At 38.4% G+C, this 23,949-nt stretch overlaps 1 protein-coding gene across 1 annotated transcript in view; it reads right to left on the bottom strand.

The window, feature by feature from the left end:
• The window catches only part of CSMD1 (CUB and Sushi multiple domains 1), a 2,129,340-nt gene that overhangs the window by 139,378 nt on the left and 1,966,013 nt on the right, over positions 1 to 23,949 (bottom strand). The window contains exon 50 of the mRNA XM_064369795.1: positions 7,876 to 8,061. Within this exon, the coding sequence (XP_064225865.1) occupies positions 7,876 to 8,061 (186 nt within the window). The remainder of the gene's footprint in view (positions 1 to 7,875; positions 8,062 to 23,949) is intronic.

Genomic DNA, 23,949 nt, shown 5'->3' with positions numbered 1-23,949 from the left:
CCACAGATGATACATCACCAAAAGTGAGCTCTCCTGTAAATGCTGGGCTCTGGGTGATAATGGCATGTCAATGTAGGTGCATCCACTGTAACATGCACCCATTGTGGTGTGAGGTGTTCATAGTGAGGGCTGCTGTGCACATGCTTGGGGGAAGCATATTATATGAGATATCTCTGTGTCTTCCATTCCATTTTGCTGTGAACTTAAAACTACTCTGAAAAACAATGTCAAACAAACAAAAGCTGTGAAAATAAAAATTACATTTTATAAAGTGACCTTAAAATTTAGCAAGTCTTTCTCAGATAGTATACAAATTTAAAATGGGTTTTAATTTTTTATTTAATGTTTATTATCATACTTCAATTCATGAGGTACATGTGCAGAATGTGCAGGTTTGTTAACATAGGTATACACATGCCATAGTGGTTTGCTGCATCCATCACCACGTCATCATCTACATAAGTATTTCTCCTAATGCAGTTTCTCCCCTAGTGCTCCATTCTGCTGCTATTTCTCCCCTAATACACCAACCCCAGACATGCCCCAGTGTGTGATGTTCCCCTCTCTGTGTCCATGTGTTCTCATTCTTCAACACCCACTTATGAGTGAGAACATACAGTGTTTGGTTTTCTGTTCTTGTGTCAGTTTGCTGAGAATGATGGTTTCCAGCTTCATCTGTGTCCCTGAACAGGACATGAACTCATCCTATTTAATGGCTGACAAGTATTCCATGGTGTATATGTGCCATATTTTCTTTATGCAGTCTATCATTGATGGGCATTTGGGTTGGTTCCATGTCTTTGCTATGATAAACAGTGCCACATTAAACATACGTGTGCATGTGTCTTTATAACAGATTGATTTATACTTCTTTGGGTATATACCCAGTAATGGGATTGCTGAGTCAAAAGGTATTTCTGATTCTAGACCCTTCAGGATTCACCATACTGTCTTCCACAATGGTTGAACTAATTTACGTGCCCACCAATAGTGTAAAAGCATTTCTATTTCTCCACATTCTCTCCAGCATCTGCTGTCTCCTGATTTTTTAATGATTTGCCATTCTAACTGGCATGACATGGTATCTCAATGTGGTTTTCATTTGCATTTCTCTAACGACCAGTCATGATGAGGTTTTTTATATGTTTGTGGGCTGCACAAATGTCTTCTTTTGAGAAGTGTCCATTCATATCCTTTGCCTACTTTTTGATGTAGTTGTTTTTGTCTTCTAAATTTGTTTAAGTTCTTTGTAGATTCTGGATATTATCCCTTTCTCAGATGCACAGATTGTAAAAATTTTCCCCATTCTGTTGGTTACTGGTTCATTCTAATGATAGTTTATTTTGCCATGCAGAAATTCTTTAGTTTAATTAGATCCCATTTGTGTATTTTGGCTTTTGTTGCCACTGCTTTTGGTGTTGTTATAAAGTTCTTGTCCATGTCTATGTCCTAAATGGTATTGAGTATGTTTTCTTCTAGGGGTGTTATGGTCTTAAGTCTTATGTTTAAATCTTTAATCCATCTGGAGTTACTTTTTGTATAAGGTGTAAGGAATGGGTCCAGTTTCAGCTTTGTGCATATGGCTAGTCAGTTTTCCCAACACCATTTATTTAATAAGGAATCCTTTCCCCATTGCTTGTTTTTGTCAGGTTTGTCAAATATCAGATGGTTTTAGGTGGGTGTCATTCTTTCTGAGGCCTCAGTTCTTTTCCATTGGTTTATATTTTTGTTTTGGTACCAGTACCGTGCTGTTTTGATTACTGTGGGCTTGTTGTATAGTTTGAAATCAAGTAGCGTGATGTCTCTAGCTTTGCTGTTTTTTGCTTAGGATTGTCTTGGCTACATGGGCTCTTTTATGGTTCCATATGAAATTTAAGGTGGGTTTTTCAAATTCCATGAAGAAAGTCAATGGTAGCTTGATGATGATAGCACTGAATCTATAAATTACTTTAGGCAGTATGGTCATTTTCACAATATTGATTCTTCCTATTCATGAGCATGGAATATTTTTTGGTCTGTTTGTGTCAGCTCTTATTTCCTTGAGCAGTGGTTTGTCGTTCCCTTGAAGAGGTCCTTCACATCCCTTGTTAGTTGTTTTCCTAGGTATTTTATGTTCTTTGTAGCAATTGTGGATGGCAGTTCACTCATGATTTGGCTCTCAGTTTGTCTGTTACTGGTGTATAGGAATGCTTGTGATTTTTGCACATTGTTTTGTATCCCGAGACTTTGCTGAGGTTGCTTATCAGCTTAAGGAGATTTTGTGCTGAGATGATGGAGTCTTCTAAATATACAATCATGTTGTCTACAAATAGAGAAAATTTGACTTCCTCTGTTTCTAATTTAATACACTTTCTTTCTTTCTCTTGCTTGAATACCCTGGCCTGAACTTCCAATGCTATGTTGAATAGGAGTGGTGAGAGGACATCCTTGTCTTGTGATGGTTTTCAAAGGAAATGCCTCAATTTTTTGCCCATTCAGTATGATATTGGCTGTGGGTTTGTCATAAATAGCTCTTATTATTTTGAGATATATTTCATCAATACCTAGTTTATTGAGAGTTTTTAGCATAAACGCTGTTGAATTTTGTTGAAGGCATTCTCTGCAGCTATTGAGAAAATCATGTGGTTTTTGTCTTTGGTTCTGTTTATGTAATGGATTATGTTTATTGATTTGCATATGTTGAACCAGCCTTGCATTCCAGGGATAAAGTGCACTTGATCATGATGGATCAGCTTTTTCATGTGCCATGAATTTGGTTTCCCAGTATTTTATTGAGAATTTTTGCATTGATGTACATCATGGATATTGGCCTGTAATTTTCTTTTTCAGTTTTGTTTCTGCTAAGTTTTGGTATCAGGATGATGTTGGTCTCATAAAATGAGTTAGAGAGGAGTCCCTCTTTTTCTATTGTTTGAAATAGTTTCAAAAGAATTGGTAGCCACTTCTCTTTGTACCTCTGGTAGAATTTGGCTGTGAAACTGGTCCTGGACTTTTTTTGGTTGGCAAGGTATTAATTCCTACCCCAATTTTAGACCTTCTTATTGGTCTGCTCAGGGATTCAACTTCCTCCTGGTTTAGTCTTGGGAGGATGTAAGTGTCCTAAAGTCTATCCATTTTTTCGAGATTTTCTAGTTTATTTGCATAGAGGTGTTTATAGTATTCTCTGACAGTAGTTTGTATTTTTGTAGGATTGGTGGTGATATCCCCTTTATCATTTTTTATTGCATCTATTTGATTCTTCTCTCTTTTCTTATGTATTACTCTGACCAGTGGTCTATATATTGTGTCAATCTTAAAAAAAAAAACAAAAAAAAAAAAAACCCACTCCTGGATTCATTGATTTTTTTGAAGGATTTTTTGTGTCTCTATCTTCTTCAGTTCTGCTCTGATACTAGCTATTTCTTGTCTTCTGCTAGCTTTTGAATTTGATTGTTCTTGCTCTTCTAGTGCTTTTAATTTTGATGTTAGGGTGTCAATTTTAGATCTTTCCTCATTTCTCTTGTGGGCATTTAGTGCTATAAATTTTCCCTCTACACACTCCTTTAAATATGTCCCAGAGATCTTGGTACGTTGTGTCTTAATTCTCACTGGTTTTAAAGAACATCTTTATTATTGCCTTCATTTCATTATTTATCCAGTAGTCATTCAGGAGCAGGCTGTTCAACTTCCCATGTAGTTCTGTGGTTTTGAGTGAGTTTCTTAATATTGAGTTCTAATTTGATTGTGCTGAGGTCTGAGAGACTGTTCTGATTTCTGTTCTTTTATATTTGCTGAAGAGTGTTTTACCTCCAATTATGTAGTCAGTTTTAGAATAAGTGTGATGTGGTGCTTAGAATAATGTATATTCTCTAGATTAGGGGTGGAAAGTTTTGTAGATGTCTATTAGGTCTGCTTGGTCCAGATCTGAGTTCAAGTCCTAGATATCCTTGTTAATTTTCTGTCTTGTTGATTGATCTGTGTAATATTGACAGTGGGGTGTTAAAGTCTCCCAGTATCATTTTGTGGGAGTCTAAATCTCTTTGTAGATCTTTAAGAATTTGCTTTATGAATCTGTGTGCTCCTGCATTGGGTGCATATATATTTAGGATAGTTAGCTTTTCTTGTTGCAGTGATCCCTTTATCCTTATCTAATGCCCTTCTTTGTCTCTTGATTTTGTTGATTTAAAGTCTGTTTTATCAGAGACTAGGATTGCAACCCTTCCTTTTTTTTCTGCTTTCCATTTGCCTTGTAAATCTTCCTCCATCCCTTTATTTTGAGCCTATGTGTGTCTTTGCATGTGAGATTGCTCTCCTGAATACAGCACAATAATGGGTCTTGACTCTTGATCCAATTTGCCAGTCTGCGTCTTTTAATTGGGGCATTGAGCCCATTTACATTTAAGGTTAATATTGCTATGTGTGAATTTGATCCTGCCATTATGATGCTGACTGGGTGTTTTGCCTGTTAGTTAATGCAGTTTCTTCATAATGTTGATGGTCTTTACAATTTTGTATGTTTTTGCAGTGGCTGGTACTGGTTGTTCCTTTCCATGCTTGGTGCCTCCTTCAGGAGCTGTTAAAAGGCAGGCCTGGTGGTGACAAAATCTCTAGCAGTTACTTGTCTGTAAAGGATTTTTTTCTCTTTGGCTCATGAAGCTTAGTTTGGCTGGATATGAAATTCTGGGTTGAAAATTGTTTTCTTTAAGGATGTTGAATATTGGCCCCCACTCTCTCCTGGCTTACAGGGTTTCTGCTGAGAGAGCCACTGTGAGTCTGATGGGCTTCCCTTTGTGGGTAACTCGACCTTTCTCTTTGGCTTCCCTTAGCATTTTTCCTTCATTTCAACCCTGGTGAATCTGATGACCTTGTGTCTTAGGGTTGGTCTTCTCAAGGATTATCTTTGTGGTGGTCTCTGTATTTCCTGAATTTAAATGTTGGCTTGCCTTGTTAGGTTGGGTAAGTTCTCTTGGATAATATTCTGAAGAGTGTTTTCCAACTTAGTTTCATCACTTTCAGGTACAGCAATTAAACATAGATTTGGTCTTTTCACATAATCCCATATTTCTTGGAGGCTTTATTCATTTCTCTTTCCTCTTTTTTTTTCATAATCTTGTAATCTTGTGTTGTTTTCTTGAGTTGATCTTCAATCTCTGATATCCTTTTTTCTACTTGATTGATTTGGGTATTGAAACTTGTGTATGCTTCACGAAGTTCTCATGCTTTTTTTTTTTAGCTTCATCAGTTCATTTATGTTCTTCTCTACAGTGGTTATTCTAGGTACTATTTCATCTAACCTTTTTTCAAGGTTCTTATCTTTCTTGCATTTGGTTAGAACATGCTCCTTTTGCTCAGAGAAGTTTGTTATTAATGACATGCTGAGACCTGCTACCGTCAATTCATCAAACTCATTCTTTGTCCTGCTTTGTTGCCTTGCTGGTGAGGCATTGTGATCCCTTGGAGGAGAAGAGATGTTCTGGTTTTTGGAGTTTTCAGCCTTTTTTCACTTTTTTCCCCATCTTTGTGGATTTATCTACCTTTGGTTTTTGAAGTTGGTGACCTTTGGATGGGGTCTCTGAGTGGACGTCCTTTCTGTTGGTGTTGAAACTATTTCTTTCTGTTTGTTAATTTTCCTTCTAACAGTCAAGGCCCTCTGCTGCAGGTCTGCTGGAGTTTGCTGGAGGTTCACTCCAGATCCTGCTTGCCTGGGAATCACCAGCAGAACAGCAAAGATTGCTGACTGTCCTTCCTTTGGTAGCTTTGTCCCTTTAAAACATGCCACATACTTGATATTTTATGCATAACATCCAGATAACTTAAAAACAAACAAAAAATAACTGATGGTTGGTCTACACCCAAGACCAGTTGACTCAGAATACCTGAGGGTCAAACCTAGACATTAGTATTTACTTTAAATCTCTCGAGATGATTTTAATGCATAACCAGTAGAGAATCACTGGCATTATGAAATGGGTACAGAATTTAGAACAAGAGAGAGTGGACTTCGGACTTCGCAGATTAGTAGTTTTCACCTCATTTGTGGCCCAGTTTTTCAGGGATTTTATGAGATTTGTAGATAAATTGCTTGAAATATTTGGCAGGAAATATAAACTATAAAGATGGTGGGCATCATTATGAATGACCTCCAGGCTGTGTGCAAAAGAAACATTGCACATAAATGTCTGGGACATCGTTCCTATTGAAATCAAGTCCAAACATATATGTTATTGTCATCTGTTAAGTTCTAGTTTAACAGAGAGAATAATTTTGTTTAGGGTTGAACTCAAAAAAGTAACAGTGTATCTTGCTATCCTAGCTTCCCATACTGTTATTTAATTGTAACAGTACCTTATTAAATAGAAAATAACCAAGAAATACTAATGTTGATTCAGTATTGCCTGACTTTCAGGAAGTGCAATAAAAATGATGAAAATAAGAGCAAGAAAAATAAAAGTTATTGGGGAGAACTAAACTACCTTCCATAATCGTTTACCTATTTATATGTAAGTATATAGATACAAGTAAGTTTAAAATTTTTAACCTGAACAAAATACCGTACACTAAAAGAACCCAATGATCTGATTTTTTTATTGAAGACTATGTGAATTCTTCTGCTAGTATCACTGGAGCAAAAATATCATTGTAAATAAGTAAAAAAATAACAGATGCTCACGAGGCAGTGGAGAATAGGGAACACTTTTGTATGCTGCTGGTGGGGGTGTAAATTAGTTCTGTCATTGTGGAAAGCAGTTTGGTGATTTCTCAAAGCACAAACATAGACCCTGTCATTGAACCCAGTAATCTCATTATTGGGTATATATCGAAAGAACATAAATTGTTCTACCATAAAGACACATGTATATGTATGTTCATATGTATGTTCAAATGCCCATCAATTGTGGACTGGATATAGAAAATATGCCTACATGTCATGGAATACTAGGCAGCCATAAAAATAGTGAGATTATGTCCTTTACCATGTGGATAAAGCTGGAGGTCATTATTCCAAGTGAACTAATTTGACTAGTTCAATATACCTGCAATGAAAAATTCCACTCACACACACACAATTTCTATAGCAAGATTTTTCATTCTATATGTACTAACATGAAAAGATATACATGATATATGAAACAGATTACAGAACCATAAAAATCATTGTCTATATAGAAATAAAGTTTTTCACTTAGAAAAAGTAGGAAATTACATTATTTCCAATTTGAGACTAGTTTTAATACACTCGCAATGAAGATCTGGCTGTAGAAACTGTGTGTGTGAGTGAATGGAATTTTTCTTCTGGTTGGCTTTGCATTATAGACTATTATTTTGTAAGACTAGAGTTTCAGAAAGTACCCAAATTTTTTACTTTTTTAAGATTATTACTATATACTGTAAATAGCTTTCTCAAAAACTTACCCTACTTCACAAATTAAATAAATGATTTATTTACTGAGCATCAATATGGTATGCAGAGTAGGTGATACACAAATAAATTAGGCACTGCTTTTCACTTTGAATAATTTAAAATTAGCTGGAAGATAAATAGGTAAGCTTGTGTTGAATTATGTTTTAACATTTTGTGTAGAGTATTATTGCAGGGCTTAATGTCTGAATTTCCTCTAGATGTCATCCCTCCAAATTGAAAATGGCAGCATAGAATAGGATGTGCTGTGCAAATCACATGGCATCTATACTGCTGACATTTAGGATTCACCCAGCTTTCAAGAGTGTATAGCTCATTTTAAATGGCTGGAATATTTTATACGAAATACATTGGTTTTAGTAATCCTAACATGGTGTGGGAGAGAACCTCTGAATGTGGGAACCTGGACTTCTCCCCAAAGGCTTTAGTTCCCACCTAAACCCACAAAGATGGGCAGATGCCCGTGGAACACTTACGCTTACAAGTGGGCGGCTTCCCCTTGTTACTCCATAACCCATCTTCTTGACACACAGCTGTCGCTTGCTGGCTGGATTCAAGCTTGAAGCCCTCGTGACATTCATAGACCACTTTACTGTCCAAAGTGAACTCATTACCAGTAAATGAACCATTTCCTGGGGATTCTGGGATTCCACAGGACACAGCTGAAAAGAAATGAAACAAATGCAGGCTTATTCTTACAGACATTATTTTCTAATTATTAAAATTATTAATTGCTATTAATCATTATTCTATTTTTCATTTTAAATACATATAAAATGTGAATTGTATTTCTTTTTTTTCTGGAGACATTGTCTCACTCTGTAGCTCAGGCTGGAGTGCAGTGACTCGATAACAGCTCACTGCAACCTCTGCCTCTCGGATTAAAGTGATTCTCATGCCTCAGCCTCCTGAGTAGTTGCAACTACAGGCATGCACCACCATGCCATCTATTTTTGTATTTTTAGTAGAGATGAGGTTTCATTATGTTGGCCAGACTGTTTGCCAACTCCCAATCTCAGGTGATCCACCCATCTTAGCCTCCCAAAGTGCTAAGATTATAGGCGTGAGCCACTCTGCCTGATATAAATTATATTTCTAGGGCATGGGTTAAGTATACACATTTTCAAAATCCTAAGGATGCTAAAGGTTAATGAGAAACAGTGGAAAATGGGTCATAATAAAACATGTTCATAATTGTTTTTCCGGAAGATAAGGCTGACCCCTCTCATGCAGCTTAACTACAGTCTGACATATTTTATCAGAGGGCATGGCCAGGGGAGCACAGCGTCACACACTCAGCTTCATCTCATACTGGAAAGAAAGGGGAAGGATGAAATCACATCTCCATCAGCACAACATTTATGGCAGTATTGACTCTTTGGTGTTGAAATTCCTGAGAATCGGCATTAGAGTAAGCCATTGCCGCCTCAGCTCTCAAAATCCTTCCCCTTTTTTTGCTCCTCTCCCCTTCCCCGACTCATTTTCCTTGAAGTCCCAGGAATGTCTGTCATCAAGAAAGAGGGCATAAGGAACTGATACAGGAGGCTCTCGGAGAAGATTGCCAGTGTAGAAGGCACCGTCTAGTGGAGATGTGATCGCTTTCATGGGAAGGACCATGCAAGAAAGAGGCATGCGTGCAGGAGAGGTTTTTTACAGAACAAGATGTGGGGAGAATTCTTTGAAAACACTTTCTTTGAAATTTACTATATCTGACCCAGATGCATCTACTATGGTGAAGGAAAAAATTCTCAAGTGACTTCATGTGACTATCATGAAAACAAAAGTCAGGCAGGCAAAGGGGGACATTTCAACCATCACTACCGACTTCAGGTGTACTCCTTAGAGAAAAGTTCTACAGTAACTAAAGAGCTTTCTTTTACTCATTCAGTAAGAATGATATTGCTTACACCACGAATTTAAATTTAGATAATTCAGACTCCACCCCACCATTCTAATGAGAATTTCTGTGTAATATGATAGAGCTGTATAATTCTACTTTTAAAGCATATGACTAATCTAAGGTGATACAATTAATTAGTAAAACCTCTGGCCAGAGAGCAAATCTTACTGACTCCCGACTGAGACTATTTTCACTTCTGCAAAAGAACAGGTTATTTCTAGTATTGTTGGAGTTCCTTGGTTTGGTGTTTTAGTTCTTTCTTCTTTGTCAAAATATTAAATACAATGGGAAATTACCAGAGAAGTAAAAGAAAATATATTGTCAATAAAATTCAAACTCCTGGAGATTACAAGGTCTAAAATTTTCATGTTTAAATATATGATCAGTTATTGCAACCATCAAAAATACATGTGGGCTGGGCACAGTGGCTCACACCTGTAATTCTAGGACTTTGGAAGGCCAAGGCGGGAGGATTGCTTGAGTCCAGGAGTTCCATACCAGCCTGGGCAAGATGGTAAAACCCTGTCTCTATCATCAAAAATACAAGACTTAGCCAGGCGCGTGGTGGCACACACTTGTCCCAGCTATTCAGGAGGCTGGGGTGGCTGGATTGCTTAAGCCCAGGAGGTGGAGATGCAGTGAGCTGAGATTGTGCCAGGCTACTCCAGACTGGGTGACAGAGTAAGACCCTGTCTCAAAAAACAAAAAACCTGTGCTTGTGTGTAAGTGTGCATGTGTATGTATGGCATACTACAATAATCTATTTGCAGTAGAAGGAAAACAGAAACCATAGATATCTAGGCATCATTTGGGGCAAAGCATTTAAAATAGAGAGTGATAATCTTTGGCTCTGTGGAAGCAACAGGTTTGTGGGAAGACTGTTGGCATGTGGAAAGTGTTCATCTTAATTTTCTGAGTGCAGCAAATGCCACAGGCTCATCCCTTTCTTTCCTGTGTATATCTCATGATGTTCCAATATCTAGCTTCCTTGTCATTTTTTCTCAGATTTCACTCCGATAATCATTTGTTCATGATCACAAGCCTTAATTTCTCTTCCACTCACTGGAATGTGCCCAGTGTTCAGCTTCCTTAAAATTCTCATTTGGGGTGAGCACAGAATGAAATGACATTTTTCTGATGGGTTAAAAGGGAAAGATGACATTCTACAAACAAAGAGGAAGCCCCATCATAAAAAGATTCATACTCAGGAGACCAAAGCAGAAAACATTTATAGCTCTTTCTGTTATATCTGGATGCTTACTTGAGACGTGAACTCTGCTTCCTAGGTCTTAAAGACAACCCACTTTATGTTGCCTGATCAACAACTGGGAATCTTTTTATGGCTTTGAACCACAGAGTTTAGCCCCTACGTATCTTAACAAAAGGCTATTTGGTGGATTTAAGACACCTGTTGGCAACTGGTCAAAAGTGGAATTATAACACTTCTGATTTAATGAAGACTCAGCATAATCCTTCTGGACTAAAATCAGGCTCATGGGATGAAGACAGTTTCTTGCTAAAGTCTAGTTTTCATTCATCTCTCATTTATTCCCAAAATTTTGCATGATTGCTATATGACAGGTATTCATAGATCACTAGCTTTAAAAAATGCTAATTGGCATTGGCAATGTAAGAAACTTTCACAGTTTGGAGAATTTCCTAACATTTGGTATATCCAAAGAGAGTAAATTTTCTCAGTTGTTTTGCTTTAATTGTACTAAGGTAGCATTACACATCCCAGCAACTTAGGCAAATAATCATACATTCATCCTGTAAAATTATCTTTTGTTTAGAGCACAAGCCTCAAACTCAAACTTCTGAGTCAGTCCTTGCTGATTCTCACTAGCAGTGTGACTTCAGCTAAGTTACTTAATGAATGTGCATTCTTACGCTCATGTTATTAAGACCATATCAGAAGGTAATCATGAGGGTTCAATGAAAATATCCTTACAAAACGTGAGCCCTCTGTTCACATGATGTAGACATTCAATCAATGACAAATTATTGTATGCAGAAAATCTAACATATGCAGAATGTTTTGTATTACACCTACACACATAAAATGTTTACTTATTTGCAAATAAAAATATTAGTTCCAAGGATCAACTCTCTGTTACCTATTTATTGAAGAGAGCACAGAGAAGTTGGTATATAGTAAGATGGTTTATTTTACTTAAATATCTCATGAGAGATATAAAAGTTTGGTTTCAAAAAATAATAATAATAAGTAGAAGAGACATTCCAGTGTTGTCTGAACCTTTAATCCATGAACCACAGATGAAATTTCTTCTTTGCATATTTGAGATCCTTCAAACAGTGGTTATCCTTGTTTCTGCAAGCTTAAAAGACTTTTCTGGTTTCTCTTTTTGAGACAAGGTTTGGCTGTCACCCAGGCTGGAGAGTAGTGGCACAATCCGAGCTCACTGCAGCCTCAACCTCCTGAGCTCAACCCATCCTCTCGCCTCAGCCTCCCCAGTAGCTAGGACTACAGGCCCAGTCCACCACACCTGGCTTTTTTTTTTTTTTTTTTTGGAGAGACTGAGTCTTACTATGTTAAACAGGCTGGTCTTGAACTCCTGATCAAGGCTGGTCTTGATCCTCCTGTGTCAGCCTCCCAAAGTTATGAGATTACAGGCATGAGCCACCGTGCTCGGCCAGCCTGAGGATTTCTGAGGATTTTTAAGTATTTCCAATGTAAGAATGTAAGAAATTTTTATTAAAGTTACATATATATATATATATATATATATATATATATATGCACACACATACACACACACTGGAATTTTTATTAAAATTTCTATATGTATATATAACTATAAATATATGTACATATATAAATGTTAACCAAAACTGTAATACAAGAATATTCTAGATTACTCTGTATATGGGTCCTACTATATAGTATCAGTGTCTGCTGTTTGCTTTTGTGTTTATAATCATGTTACACCAAGAAATAACAGTTAAATTTTTGCAGTCTAAAGAGGAAAATATCAGAAGCAGATAATAGAGAAATCATGGGCTTGCTTCAAGTGAAGAACAAATAATTATACAGAAAGTTGAACAAAGATAGGCTATATAATGTTTATATGATAAGAAATGTTGAAAAGTTTGATTCATTTTACATGAAAACACACACACATACTTGGTAGATACCTGTGAATATCACATATAATTTTTCAAGTAATAATTAAGTTTTATAAAAACATCATCATCCTGGCCAGGCGCGGTGGCTCAAGCCTGTAATCCCAGCACTTTGGGAGGCCAAGTCGGGCGGATCACGAGGTCAAGAAATTGAGTCCATTCTGGCCAACATGGTGAAACCATGTCTCTACTAAAAACACAAAAATTAGCTAGGCATGGTGGCATGCGCCTATAGTCCCAGCTACTCAGGAGGCTGAGGCAGGAGAATTGCTTGAACCCGGGAGGTAGAGGTTGCAGTGAGCCGAGAGCCTGGCGCCTGGCTACAGAGTGAGACTCTGTCTCAAAAAAATAAAAAATAAAAAAAAATCATCCTAATGGTTATTTTCCTCAACTTGAATTGTATAAGTTAGATGTGCATTTAATTTGGAAATACAATATGTATGCATAGCATTACGTTAGTATATGTTTAAGAAGATTATAATCAAATAATTAAATTGAAAATCAGGGTCATTAAAACACCTTAGGAAACACTAATTTAAGGGAATCATCAACTGTATGTGCGTGTGTATGTCTATGTATATATACCTGTATGGATATGTCTGAGGAGACATAAATGTACATATATGTAATTACGTTATACATAATTTTACAGTTTACATAGTGTTTTCACATCATGATTTTTTACTTAATTTCACTGCAAGCCTATTAGATACAAACCTTATTCTGCTTCTTACAGATAAAGTTACAGATGCTAAAATTTTTTATATCATTTTCCCCAAGTCTAATAGTCATTAAAGGCTGAGGCCTCAAACTGGGTCTGCTGAATTCAGGTAGAATTTCTCATCACATTACTAAAGATATCTGACTATTGTAATTACATATTTTCAATTTTAAATCTATTAGATTAGTCTTCATTAAAGTTTTCATAATTTCATTTTATTTAAACAATTTATAGTGGTTCCCTACTTCCTGAAACACTGAACACAAACTACATGTTTTTATCTTCAAAGCTCACCAGAACTTTTCTCTACTCTCTGTAGCTTTCCACTGTCTGGCCCCTTGCTAAGTATCCTCTCCACCCAGCCAGCTTATTTTGCTGTAGATTTATCATTCAATAAATAACAGGCCTCTAGAAAGAATGTGCCATGACTTCTCAAACATAAATGTGCTCCTTACTCCCAGGCCATGCTGATGGCACTCACATCCTGATTGAGTAGATCTCCAGGAGGGGGAGATTTTAGACTCTCCTTTTCTAACTGGCTGCCTGCTCTCAGAGGAGCAAGGACTTAGAGGATCCTAAATGTCCTAGGGAGGCTGCTAAGCCTTCTCAAACACAGTTAACAAATATCTGCCATGTGATTCCCTGCTGAGTGGCCACTGTCCTGGGAGGATCCACACAAATGCTTCAAGTACCCTACAGGGATCTCAAACCTCCTCCTCCATTCCAAAGGGTTTACTACCTCTCTGCTTCGTTGAATGCACTCTGCTCATCAGCCAGCACCCTCTTTAAAAGGAACGTGTGATGTTGGTTGTTGAAATGTTTGGAGAAAGAAGTATGTGGTTTTTTATTTTGCTAACTCTGTGCTAAGGTGGGAATTCTCTTTGCCCTATGTGACTCCGTACTATCATATGAGACCATGGGAGATGCCATAAGTGTAAAATGAAGGTCTCATCATATCAAAGCTGATTTTAGCACAACTATTAATAATAATGGTTTGTTAAGAGCTAAATTAAAAATGTAATATAAGAAGCAGGCACCCCAGTTATCTCAAAAAACTGCCCTTGAAAAACCATGACATACATTTACTTAAAACACGAGGCCTTCTGTCTTTATAAGGTAATCCTTGCACTTCCTTACCTGCACAAGTTTTTCTCTGCAACAACTCAGGCTTTTTCATATATATATGTACTTTACGTTCTGGGGTACATGTACAGAAAGTGCAGGTTTGTTATACAGGTATACATGTGCCATGGTGGTTTGCTGCATCCATCACTCCATTACCTATATTAGGTATTTCTCCAAATGCTATTCCTCCACTAACCCCCACCTCCTGCTGCCCTCCCCTCCACTAACCCCCACCTCCTGTTGTCCCACCCAACCCCTGAAACACCCCAGTGTGTGATGTGCCCCTCCCTATGTCCATCTGCTCTCATTGTTAAACTCCCACTTATGAGTGAGAACGTGTAGTGTTTAGTTTTCTGTTCTTGTATCAGTTTGCTGAGAATGATGGTTTCCAGCTTCATTTCCCTGTAAAGGACATGAACTCATCCTTTTTTATGGCTGCATAGTATTCCTTTGTGTATATGTGCCACATTTTCTTTATTCTATCATTGATGGGCATTTGGGTTGATTCCAAGTCTTTGCTATTGTGAAAAGTGCCGCAATAAACATACGTGTACATGCGTCTTTATAATAGAATGAGTTGTAATCCTTTGGGTATATACCCAGTAATGGGATTACTGGGTCAAATAGTATTTCTAGTTTTATATCCTTGAGGAATTGCCACACTGTCTTCCACAATGGCTGAACAAATTTACATTCCCACCAATAGTGTAAAAGCGTTCCTATTTCTCCACATCCTCTCCAGCATCTGTTGTCTCCTGACTTTTTAATAATCGCCATTCTAAGAGGCATGAGATGGTATCTCGATGTGGTTTTGATTTGCATTTCTCTAATGACCAGTCATGATGAAGTTATTTTCATTTGTTTGTTGGCTGCCTAAAGGTCTTCTTTTGAGGTGTTTGTTCATAGCCTTTGCCCACTTTTTGATGGGGTTGTTCGTTTTTTTCTTGAAAATTGGTTTAAGTTACTTGTAGATTCTGTATATCAGCAAAATTTAGATTGCAATTTTTTTTTTAATTCTGTTGGTTGCCTGTTCACTCTAATGATAGTTTCTTTTGCTGTGCAGAAGCTCATAAGTTTAATTAGATCCCATTTGTCTATTTTGGCTTTGTTGCCATTGCTTTTGGTGTTTTAGCCAAAAAGTACTTGCCCATGCCTATGTCCTAAATGGTGTTGCCTAGGTTTTCTCCTAGGGTTCTTATGGTGTTAGGTCTAAGGTTTAAATCTTTAATCCATATGGAGTTAATTTTTATATAAGGTGTAAGGAAGGGATTCAGTTTCAGCTCTCTGCATATGGCTAGCCAGTTTTCCCAACATCATTTATTAAATAGAGAATCCTTTTCCCATTGTTTCTTTTTGTCAGTTTTGTCAAAGATCAGATGATTGTAGATGTGTGGCATTACTTCTGAGGCCTCTCTTCTGTTCCATTGGTCTATATCTGTGTTTTGGTACCCATATCATACTGTTTTGATAACTGTAGCCTTGTATTATAGTTTGAAGTCAGGTAGCATGATGCCTCCAGGTTTTCTTTTTTTTTTTTTTGCTTAGGATTATCTTGACTCTGTGGGCTCTTTTTTGGTTCCATATGAAGTTTAAAGTGTTTTTCTTCAAATTTTGTGAAGAAAGTCAATGGTAGCTTGATGGGGGGATAACATTGAATCTATAAATTACTTTGGGCAGTATGACTATTTTCATGATATTGATTCTTCCCATACATAAGCATGGAATGTTTTTCCATCTGTTAGTGTCCTCTGTTCTTTCTTTGGGTTCTAGTTTGTAATTCTTATTGAAGGGCTCCTTCACATCCCTTGTTAGTTGTATTCACAGGTATTTAATTTTCTTTGTAGTGATTGTGAATGAGAGTTTACTCATTATTTGGCTCTGTTTGTCTGTTATTGGTGTATAGGAATGCTTTTAATTTTTGCACACTGATTTTGTATCCTGGGACTTTGATGAAGTTGCTTACCAGCTCAAGGAGATTTTGGGCTGAGACGATGGGGTCTTCTAAATATAAAATCATTTGATCTGCAAATAGGAACATTTTGACTTCCTCTTTTCCTAATTGAATGCCCTCTATTTCTTTTTCTTCCCTGTTTGCCCTAGCCAGAAATTTCAATGCTATGTTGAATAGGAATGGTGGGAGAGGGTATCCTTGTCTTGTGCCAGTTTTCAAAGGGAATGCTTCCAGTTTTTGCCCATTCAGTATCATTTTGTCTGTGGGTTTGTCATAAATAGCTCTTATTATTTTGAGACACGTTCCATCAGTACCTAGTTTATTGAGAAATTTTAGCATAAAGGGCTGTTGAATTTTGTTGAACATCTTCTCTGCATCTATTGAGTAATCATGTGCTTTTTGTTATCAGTTCTGTTTATGCAATGGATTATGTTTATAGATTTGGATATGCTGAACAAGTCTTGCATCCCAGGGATGAAGCCCAACTTGATAGATAGATAAGCTTTTTGTAATTTTTATTTTTTTAATGTTTATTTTTTATTTATTTTTTATGGCATTTTAGGTTTTGGGGTACATGTGAAGAACATGCAAGATTGTTGCATAGGTACACACATGGCAGTGTGATTTGCTGCCTTCCTCCTCATCACCTATATCTGGCATTTCTCCCCGTGCTATCTCTCCCCAACTCTTTACCCCCAACTGTCCCTCCCCTATTTCCCCCGACAGACCCCAGTGTGTGATGCTCCCCTCCCTGTGTCCATGTGTTCTCATTGTTCAACACCCACCTATGAGTGAGAACATGTGGTGTTTGATTTTCTGTTCTTACATCAGTTTGCTGAGAATGATGGTTTCCAGGTTCATGTATGTCCCTACAAAGGACACGAACTCATCATTTTTTATGGCTGCATAGTATTGCATGGTGTATATGTGCCACATTTTCCCTGTCCAGTCTATTATCAATAGGCATTTGGGTTGCATCCAGGTCTTTGTTATTGTAAACAGTGCTGCAATGAACATTCGTATGCATGTGTCCTTATAGTAGGATGATTTAGAATCCTTTGGATATATACCCAGTAATGGAATTGCTGGGTCAATTGGAATTTCTATTTCTAGGTCCTTGAGGAATCACCACACTGTCTTCCACAATGGTTGAATTAATTTACACTCCCATCAACAGTGTAAAAGTGTTCCTATTTCTCCACATCCTCTCCAGCATCTGTTGTCTCCAGAATTTTTAATGATTGCCATTCTAACTGGTGTGAGATGGTATCTCAATGTAGTTTTGATTTGCATTTCTCTAACGACAAGTGATGATGAGCATTTTTTCATATGTTTGCTGGCCTCATATATGTCTTCTTTTGTAAAGTATCTGTTTATATCCTTTGCCCACTTTTGAATGGGCTTGTTTTTTTTTTTTTTTTTTCTTGTAAATCTGTTTTAGTTCTTTGTAGATTCTGGATATTAGCCCTTTGTCAGATGGGTAGATTGCAAAATTTTTTTCCCATTCTGTTGGTTGCTAGTTCACTCCAATGATTGTTTCTTTTGCTGTGCAGAAGCTATGGAGTTTGATTAGGTCCCATTTGTCTATTTTGGCTTTTGTTGACAATGCTTTTGGTGTTTTGGTCATGAAGTCCTTGCCAATGCCTATGTTCTGAATGGTTTTGCCTAGATTTTCTTCTAGGGTTTTTATGGTGTTGGGTCTCATGTTTAAGTCTTTAATCTATCTGGAGTTAATTTTAGTGTAAGGTGTCAGGAAGGGGTCCAGTTTCTGCTTTCTGCACATGGCTAGCCAGTTTTCCCAACACCATTTATTAAACAAGGAATCCCTTCCCCATTGCTTGTTTTTGTCAAGTTTGTCAAAGATCAGATGGTTGTAGATGTGTGGCATTGCCTCCGAGGCCTCTGTTCTGTTCCATTGGTCTATATCTCTGTTTTGGTACCAGTACCATGCTGTTTTGATTACTGTAGCCTTGTAGTATAGTTTGAAGTCTGGTAGCGTGATGCCTCCAGCTTTGTTCTTTTTGCTTAGAATTGACTTGGCTATGTGGGCTCTGTTTTGGTTCCATATGAAGTTTAAGTTGGTTTTTTCCAATTCTGTGAAGAAGGTCATTGGAAGCTTGATGGGGATAGCATTAAATCTGTAAATTAATCTGGCCATTTTCACAATACTGTTCCTTCCTAACTGTGACCATGGAATGTTTCTCCATCTGTTTGTGTCCTCTCTTATTTTATTGAGCAGTGGTTTGTAGTTCTCCTTGAAGAGGTCCTTTATGTTCTTTGTTAGTTGTATTCCTATGTATTTTATTCTGTTTGTAGCAATTGTGAATGGCAGTTCATTCTTGATTTTGCTCTGTTAGTCTGTTATTGGTGTATAGGAATGCTTGTGATTTCTGCACATTGATTTTGTATCCTGAGACTTTGATGAAGTTTCATATCAGTGTCAGGAGATTTTGGGTTTACTTTCTCCTTTCCTAATTGAATACCCTTTATTTCTTTTTCTTGCCTGATTGATCTGGCTAGAACTTCCAATACTATATTGAATAGCAGTGGTGAGAGAGGGCATCCTTGTCTAGTGCCAGATTTCAAAGAGAATGCTTCCAGTTTTTGCCCATTCACTATGATATTGGCTGTTGGTTTGTTGTAAATAGCTTTTATTATTTTGAGGTACGTTCTATCAATACCTAGTTTATTGAGGGTTTTTAGCATAAAGGGTCGTTGAATTTTGTCAAAGGCCTTCTCTGCATCTATTGAGATAATCATGTGGTTTTTTTGTCTTTGGTTCTGTTTATGTGGTGAATTATGTTTATACACTTTTGTATGCTGAACCAGCCTTGCATCCCCGAGATGAAGCCTATTTGATCATTATGGATAAGCTTTTTGATGTGCTGTTGCAATCGGTTTGCTAGTATTTTATTGAAGATTTTTGCATCTATGTTCATCCTGGATATTGGCCTGAAGTTTTCTTTTCTTGTTGAGTCTCTGCTGGGTTTTGGTATCAGGATGATGTTAGTCTCATAAAAGGATTTGGGAAGGATTCCCTCTTTTTGGATTGTTTGGAATAATTTCAGAAGGAATGGTACCAGCTCCTCTTTGTATGTCTGGTAGAATTCAACTGTGAACCCATCTCGACCTGGGTTTTTTTGGTTGGTAGGCTATTAATTGCTGCCTCAATTTCAGACCTTGTTATTGGTCTATTCAGGGTTTCGACTTCTTCCTGGTTTAGGCATGGGAGGATGTAAGTGTCCAGGAATTTATCCATTTCTTCCTGGTTTCCTAGTTTATGTGCATAGAGTTGTTTGTAATAATCTCTGATGGTGATTTGTATTTCTGTGGTATCTGTGGTGATATCCCTTTTATTGTTTTTTATTGCATCTATTTGATTATTCTCTCTCTTCTTTTTTATTAATCTGGCTAGTGGTCTATTTTGTTGATCTTTTTGAAAAACCAGCTCCTGGATTTTTTTGAAGGGTTTTTTGTGTCTCTATCTCCTTTAGTTCTGCTCTGATCTTAGTTATTTCTTGTCTTCTGATAGGTTTTGAGTTCTTATGATCTTGCTCCTCTAGCTCTTTCAATTTTGGTGATAGGGTGTCAAATTTAAATCTTTCCTTGCTTCTCATGTGGACATTTATTGCTATATATTTTCCTCTAGATATTGCTTTAAATGTGTCCCAGGGATTCTGGTGTGTTGTGTCTTTGGTCTCGTTGGTTTCAAAGAAAATCTTTATTTCTGCCTTCATTTCATTGTTTATCCAGTCAACATTCAAGAGCCAGTTGTTCAGTTTCCATGAAGCTGTGCAGTTCTGAGTTAGTTTCTGAATTCTGAGTTCTAACTTCATTGCACTGTGGTCTGAGAGATTGTTTGTTATGATTTCCATTCTTTTGCATTTGCTTAGGAGTGATTTACTTCCAGTTATGTGGTCAGTTTTAGAGTAGGTGTGATGTGGTGCTGAGAAGAATGTATATTCTGTGGATTTGGGGTGGAGAGTTCTGCAAATGTCTGTCAGGTTTGCTTGGTGGAGGTCTGAGTTCAAGTCCTGGATATCCTTGTTAATTTTCTGTCTCATTGATCTGTCTAATATTGACAGTGGGTTGTTAAAGTCTCCCACTATTATTGTGTGGGAGTCTAAGTTACTTTGTAAGTCATTAAGAACTTGCTTTATGTATCTGGGTGATCTTGTATTGGGTGCATATGTATTTAGGATCATTAGCTCTTCTTGTTGCATTGATCTTTTTACCATTATGTAATGTTCTTCTTTGTCTCTTTTGACCTTTGTTGGTTTAAAGTCCATTTTATCAGAGACTAGAATTGTGACTCCTGCTTTTTTTTTGCTCTCTACTTGCTTGGTAAATCTTCCTCCATCCCTTTATTTTGAGCCTATGTGTATCCTTGCATGTGAGATGGGTTTCATGGATACAGCATACTGATGGGGTTTGGCTTTTTATCCAATTTGCCAGTCTGTGTCTTTTGACTGGGGTACTTAGCCCATTTACCTTTAGGGTTAATATTGTTATGTGTGCATTTGATCCTGCCATTTTGATGCTAGCTGGCTGTTTTACCCATTAGTTGATGCAGTTTCTTCATTGTGTCGATGCTCTTTACCATTTGTTATGTTTTTGGAGTGGCTGTTACTGGTTGTTCCTTTCTATGTTTACTGCTTCTTTCAGGAGCTCTTGTAAAGCAGGCCTGGTGGTGATGAAATCTCTGAGTAATTGCTTGTTCATAAAGGATTTTATTTCTCCTTCACTTATGAAGCTTAGTTTGGCTGGATATGAAAGTCTGGGTTGAAAGTTCTTTTCTTTAAGGATGTTGAATATTGGCCCCCACTCTCTTCTGGCTTACAGGGTTTCTGCTGAGAGATCTGCTGTGAGTCTGATGGGCCTCCATTTGTGGGTAATCCGACTTTTCTCTCTGGCTGCCCTTAACATTTTCTCCTTCATTTCAACCCTGGTGCATCTGATGATTATGTGCCTTGGGGTTGCTCTTCTTGAGGAATATCTTTGTGGTGTTCTCTGTATTTCCTGGACTTGAATATTGGCCTGTCTTGCTAGGTTGGCGAAGTTTTCCTGGATAATATCCTGAAGAGTATTTTCTACCTTGGATTCATTCTCTCTGTCACATTCAGGTACACCTATCAAACGTAGATTAGGTCTTTTCATATACTCCCATATTTCTTAGAGACTGTTTATTTCTTGTTACCCTTTTTTCTCTAATCTTGCCTTCTCATTTTATTTCATTGATTTGTTCTTCAACCTCTGATAGCCTTTCTTCTGCTTGGTCAATTTGGCTGTTCAAACTTGTGTATGCTTCGCGAAGTTCTTGTGTTGTGTTTTTCAACTCCATCAATTTACTCATATTCCTCTCAAAGCTGTTTATTCTTGATAGCATATTATCAAACCTAGTCTCAAGGTTCTTAGTTTCTTTGCATTGGGTTAAAACATGTTCTTTTAGCTGAGAGAAGTTTCTTATTACCCACCTTCTGAAGCCTGTTTCTGTCAATTCATCAGACTCATTCTCTATCCAGCCTTGTTCCCTTGCTGGTGAAGAGTTCTGATCCCTTGGAGGAGGAGAGGCGCTCTGGTTTTGAGTGTTTTCATCCTTTTTGCACTGGTTTCTTCCCATCTTTGTGGGTTTATCTACCTGTCGACTTTGTATTTATTGACATTCAGATGGGGTCTCTGAGTGGACGTCCAGTTTATTGATGATGAAGTTATTTCTTTCTCTTTCTTAGTTTTCCTTCTAACAGGCCCCTCTGCTGTAGGACTGCTGAGGTCCACTCCAGGCCCTGTTTGCCTGGGGATCACCTGCAGCAGCTGCAGAACAGTAAGGGTTGCTGCCAGTTTCTTCTTCTGCTACCTTTGTCCCAGAAGGATACCCGCCAGATGTCAGTCTGAGCTCCCCTTTATGAGGTGACTCTTTGGATATATGGGGGTCAAGGAGCTGCTGGAGGAGATAGTCTCCTTTATAGGAGCTCAGGTGCTGAGCTGTGAGCTTCATTGTTCCATTCAAGGGTGCTGGGCAGGTACGTTTAAGTCTGGTGCAGCAGAACTCATAAACACCTTTTTCTTTTTCTTTTTCTTTTTTTTCCAGGTATTCTGTCCTGGGGAGTTAGGTCTTTATTTATAAGTTTCTGTCATGCTGCTGCCTTTTTTCAGGGCTGCCCTGCCCAGTGAGGAGGCAGCCTAGTCACAATATGCCTGCAGAGGCTTTGCTGAGCTGCTGTGTGAACTTCCCTGCAGTCCTGTTTATAGGGGTATAGTTAGAACTTCCTCAGCAATGGTGGCCCACCTCTGTAATGGCGGACTCTCTTTGTAATGGTGGACTGCCTGGCAATGGCCGGCTGCTTCGGCAATGGCGGACTACCTCAGCAATACTACTGACTCGGTATTGGCAGACACCCCTCCCCCACAGAGCTGGACCATCCCGGGTTCAGCTGTGCTTGCTGTGAAACTCTCAATCCAGAGCATTTCATATTGCTGTTTTTTGTTGGGGTGGGACCAGCCGAGCCCATTCATCCAGCTCCCTGCCTCAGACCCTTTTTTTTTTTTTCATTTGAATGACTCTGTCTCCCAGGCATCCCAGTCACCAGTTGAAATGGTGCCCGGATTTGTGTGATTTCTTGTGCATAGACCTGCTGCACCAGCTGAAACAGCCACTGGAGACTTGTGGTGCTTTTTTGCCAGGGAATCTCTTGGCCTAGTTCCCTGTTTCAGTCCATTTTTTTTTCAGTTGAACGGGCGACTCTGTCTCCCAGGCATTCCAGTCACCTGTTGAAAAGGCACCGGGATCTGTGTGATTTCCCATGCGGCAACCCACTGTGTGCGGAGATTTGTGGCGCTTTTTTGCCTGGGAATCTCCTGGCCTGGCTCCCTGTTTCAGTCCCCTTTTTATCAGTTGAATGGGTGACTCCGTCTCCCAGGAGCTCCAATTGCCCACTAAAACAGTGCCCAGAGCCATGTGTTTTATGTGGAGACCCGCTGCACCAGCCAAAACAGCCACACTGGTGACTCGTGGGGCTCCTCTGCCTGGGAATCTCCTAGTCTATGGGCAATAAAAATCCATCTGGAAATGCAGCATCCACTCATCCACTGCACTCTGGCTGTGAGCTGAAATCCGGAGCTGCTCCTAATCAGCCATCTTGGATCCTCCCCCTGGATAAGCTTTTAAACGTGCTGTTGGATTCCGTTTGCCACTATTTTACTGAGGATTTTTGCATGAATGTTTATCATGGATATTGGCCTGAAATTTTCTTTTCTAGTTGTGTCTCTGACAGGTTTTGGTATCAGGATGATGTTGGTCTTATACAATGAGTTAGGGAGGAGTCCCTATTTTTGTATTGTTTGGAATAGTTTTACAAGGACTCATGCTTTTTAAGCAATGTCCTCAAGACAGCCTCGCAGCTAAGATTTTGAGAAATGATTGTCTGATGGGTTGTTGGTGAGCTGCTGTGAAGGGGAAATGCTGTTGGAGAAGCTGGGGAAGAGAGGAGGGGACACAGAACTCAGGGCCCAGGTGATAGGCGTGTAGCTTCTATGTAGCACATAAGGATACCTTTCAGAGTTTGAAGATGAGTAGTGACACCAACTCATTTGTGATCTGATAAGACCAACTGGCTACTATTGGGAGATGAACTCAGAGAGAGTCCTGAGTAGGGCAGATGTTGGAAGCCCATGAGGGCAGCCCATGGGAGAGAGGACAGTGGATTAGAGAG

The sequence above is a fragment of the Aotus nancymaae genome, unplaced genomic scaffold (assembly GCF_030222135.1).
Source record: "Aotus nancymaae isolate 86718 unplaced genomic scaffold, 86718_ANA_hifiasm-v0.15.2.pri h1tg000090l, whole genome shotgun sequence".
In the NCBI taxonomy this organism is placed as follows: Eukaryota; Metazoa; Chordata; class Mammalia; order Primates; family Aotidae; genus Aotus; species Aotus nancymaae.
Note: the sequence above shows the minus strand (reverse complement) of the source record. Positions and strands in the feature narration are given on the sequence as shown.